Source organism: Odontomachus brunneus, unplaced genomic scaffold (genome assembly GCF_010583005.1).
Source record: "Odontomachus brunneus isolate Ranch 3 - 2012 unplaced genomic scaffold, Obru_v1 Obru_scaffold_086, whole genome shotgun sequence".
Taxonomy (NCBI): Eukaryota; Metazoa; Arthropoda; class Insecta; order Hymenoptera; family Formicidae; genus Odontomachus; species Odontomachus brunneus.
In genome coordinates, this window is record NW_022639536.1 from 125,848 (window position 1) to 128,957 (window position 3,110).

Below are 3,110 nucleotides of genomic sequence, written 5' to 3' on the forward strand. Positions count from 1 at the left end.
TTTTTTTGTTTGGATTAATCATTATAACATTTTGTTAAAAATCTAAAAGTAATTATCACTGGTTCACTACATTACATCAATATTTATCGCATATCGAATGTCATACTATACGGTTATTTAAAGGTGACATTACGCTTCAGAAAAAGTTCTGTGACAGTTTTGTGTTTGGTCAAACCAGTTGTGTGTTACAGCGTTCCAAAATGGAGGTAAAAAAAGAGAAAATTCGATACATTCTTCAGTACCACTACGACCAAGGTGAAAAGGCGGAGCAGGCGGCCAAAAAAATTTGTGCTGTTTATGGACCCAATACAGTATCGAATGCAACAGCAAAGCGGTGGTTCCAACGATTCCGTTCTGGTAATATGGACGTCGAAGATGAGGCACGCTCTGGTAGGCCAATCGTCGAAAATGTCGATAAAATCATGGAAATCGTCGAGTCGGACCGGCATGTGAGCACTTATTCCATTGCCCAGGAACTGAAGATTAGCCAGAAAACCGTTTGGAACCATTTGCATAAGGCTGGTCTCAAGAAGAAGCTCGATGTATGGGTGCCACACGAATTGACGCAAAAGAACCTTTTGGACCGAATTGATGCCTGCGATTCTTTGCTGAAACGTAACGAAATCGACCCATTTTTGAAGCGGATGGTGACTGGTGATGAAAAATGGGTCACATACGTGAACAACAGCCGAAAAAGATCGTGGTCCAATCGCGGTGAGCCGGCATAAACGATCGCCAAGCCCAGATTAACGGCCAAGAAGGTTTTGCTGTGTGTTTGGTGGGATTGGAAAGGAATCATCCACTATGAGCTGCTCCCATCGGGCCAAACACTCAATTCGGACCTCTACTGTCAACAACTGACCAGATTGAAGCAGGCGATCGACCAGAAGCGGCCAGAATTGGCCAATAGGAAGAGTGTTGTGTTCCATCAAGACAACGCCAGGCCGCACACATCATTAACGACGCGCCAGAAGCTCCGAGAGCTTGGATGGGAGGTTCTATTGCACCCGCCGTATAGTCCAGACTTGGCACCAAGCGATTATCACCTTTTCAAGCATTTGCAAAATTTTCTTGATGGTACAAAACTGGCCTCAAGAGAGGCTTGTGAAAATGAGCTGGTCAAGTTTTTTACCAATAGGGACGAGGACTTCTTCAATCGCGGAATTATGAAATTGCCTTCAAAATGGACAAAAGTTATCGAACAAAACGGCGCATATTTGATCGAAATCGGATAATCCTAACTATGTTAATTTCATCGTCGAAATAAAGCGAAAAAACGCTCAGAACTTTTTACTTCACCTAATATATAATTCCGATATGTTAATTCTTGATAATCCTCTTTGAGTGTCTTACGTTACTATCCCGCTTGTGTCTCTGCAATACACAGTTTATGACATTATAAACAATATGATACGTATTTTCAATACATAGTACTTTAACCTATACCATTACTTCACATACCTTAATGATATATCTTATTGAGGTATAAACAATCGCTTTTATTTGTCCGAAATTGTTTTTAGGCTTCCTCGCCAGAAAAATCAGAAAAATAGGACAACGTAATAAAGGAGCTTGAAGAGAGGATAAAAGATATGCCGTCCAAGTCCACAACATTTGCTAAACAACCTTACTTCCTAAGAAACCTAATAGAAGGCGTTTTGCACGAGGCTTGGGTTATAATGGATCTAGCCTTAGACAGTGCACAAAATATAATAGGTCATGCAAATGACACCGCGCAAGATGTTCTGGGAATTATTAGAAAAGGCGGTAAAAGGATAATCACAAATAACGATACCAAGGAAAAGAAAACGAATCCCACGGAGGAAGCCCAAGTTGCTGGTATAATAAATAATATCCAAGACGAAATAAATAATGTGCTGAAAGATCTTAAAGATTCTCTTCAAAATATTAAAAATAACGGTGAAGAAAAAATGAAAAAAATTAAAGAACATATTAAAGATGATATTGAAAAACTAATAAACTAGGTTTAGAAGACATGAAGGAATTGACAAACAAGATATTTGACGTCTATGTTAAAGGATACTACAAAAAAATCAGACATTTATTTGGATGATTAATTTTAACTTTGAGATATAACTTAGGTTCATTTAAAGTTGATGTGTTCAGAGACGCCACACGCTTTTAAGCATTGTCAAACATTTCTCAGCGAATTTTAAAGTTCCTTTTAAACAATTCACACAATCTCTAAAAGAGTTTAGTGATGTCAAACCCAGTGAATAAATTTTGTAACGCATCTGTCCTTTAATTCGCGAGTCTATTGATTAAATATCGCATGTGGTGTCTTTATTTCAATTAGCGACATCTTATTTCATCAAATTACGATCACTATTAACGTGATAATGTGATGTAACAGTTATCAAAATTACTGTTTGCTGAAAAACAAAAAACACATCCGCGTTAACACCACGATAGAATCGACTTCGGCCTCAGTGTATCACGAAGAGTTCAATAAATATGTTAAAGCATTTTAATAGAGACGTTTCAATTAACCTATTCCACATCTTGTATTTTGTAAGCGAAAGAACTAGTTTCAGAAATTAGTTTAAGTAGTTTGAAAAATGCGTAAGGGAAGAAGACAGGAAGAAAGCATTTGTCGTAGCAATATTCCGTGGCCAAGTGAAAATCGTATATTACAGATCAAAGTTTACGATAACCGATGACGGTCAAATAGATACTGAAAGGTTAACTGAAAGGTTAGATATTGAAAGGTTACACGAACATTGCAGTCCGAGTATGCAAGTGTTGCATATGATACGTAGACGGTGAATGAATTGAAGTTCAATTTCTTCACGATATATATGAGTGTACTTGTATGTGCAAAGATAATATCCTTCTCTCACTTTAAAGTTAGAATCGATACGCAAAAATATGTATACTCCTATTCTTCTGTCTAATTCAACTATAAGTTATTATACAGGCTGTTCGGAAAGTACCGGGACGCCCGAATATCAGGAAAAATATAAGTTTTACAAAAAAATGTTTCAGACAAAAGTTGTGGCGTTTAAAAAGATGTATTTACTGATCACATCAGTTTGACCTTGGGTTGCGTAGCGAAGGTCAGGTCAAGGTCACATTAATTTTTTTAAATG

The 3,110-nt window shown here is 37.4% G+C and overlaps 1 protein-coding gene across 1 annotated transcript in view; it reads left to right on the forward strand.

The window, feature by feature from the left end:
• LOC116847999 overlaps positions 1–2,395 on the forward strand; it is a 3,660-nt gene extending 1,265 nt beyond the window's left edge. The window contains exon 2 of the mRNA XM_032823659.1: positions 1,524–2,395. Within this exon, the coding sequence (XP_032679550.1) occupies positions 1,593–1,985 (393 nt within the window). The 5' untranslated portion in view covers positions 1,524–1,592 and the 3' untranslated portion in view covers positions 1,986–2,395. The remainder of the gene's footprint in view (positions 1–1,523) is intronic.
• The last annotated feature ends 715 nt before the right edge of the window (positions 2,396–3,110 follow it).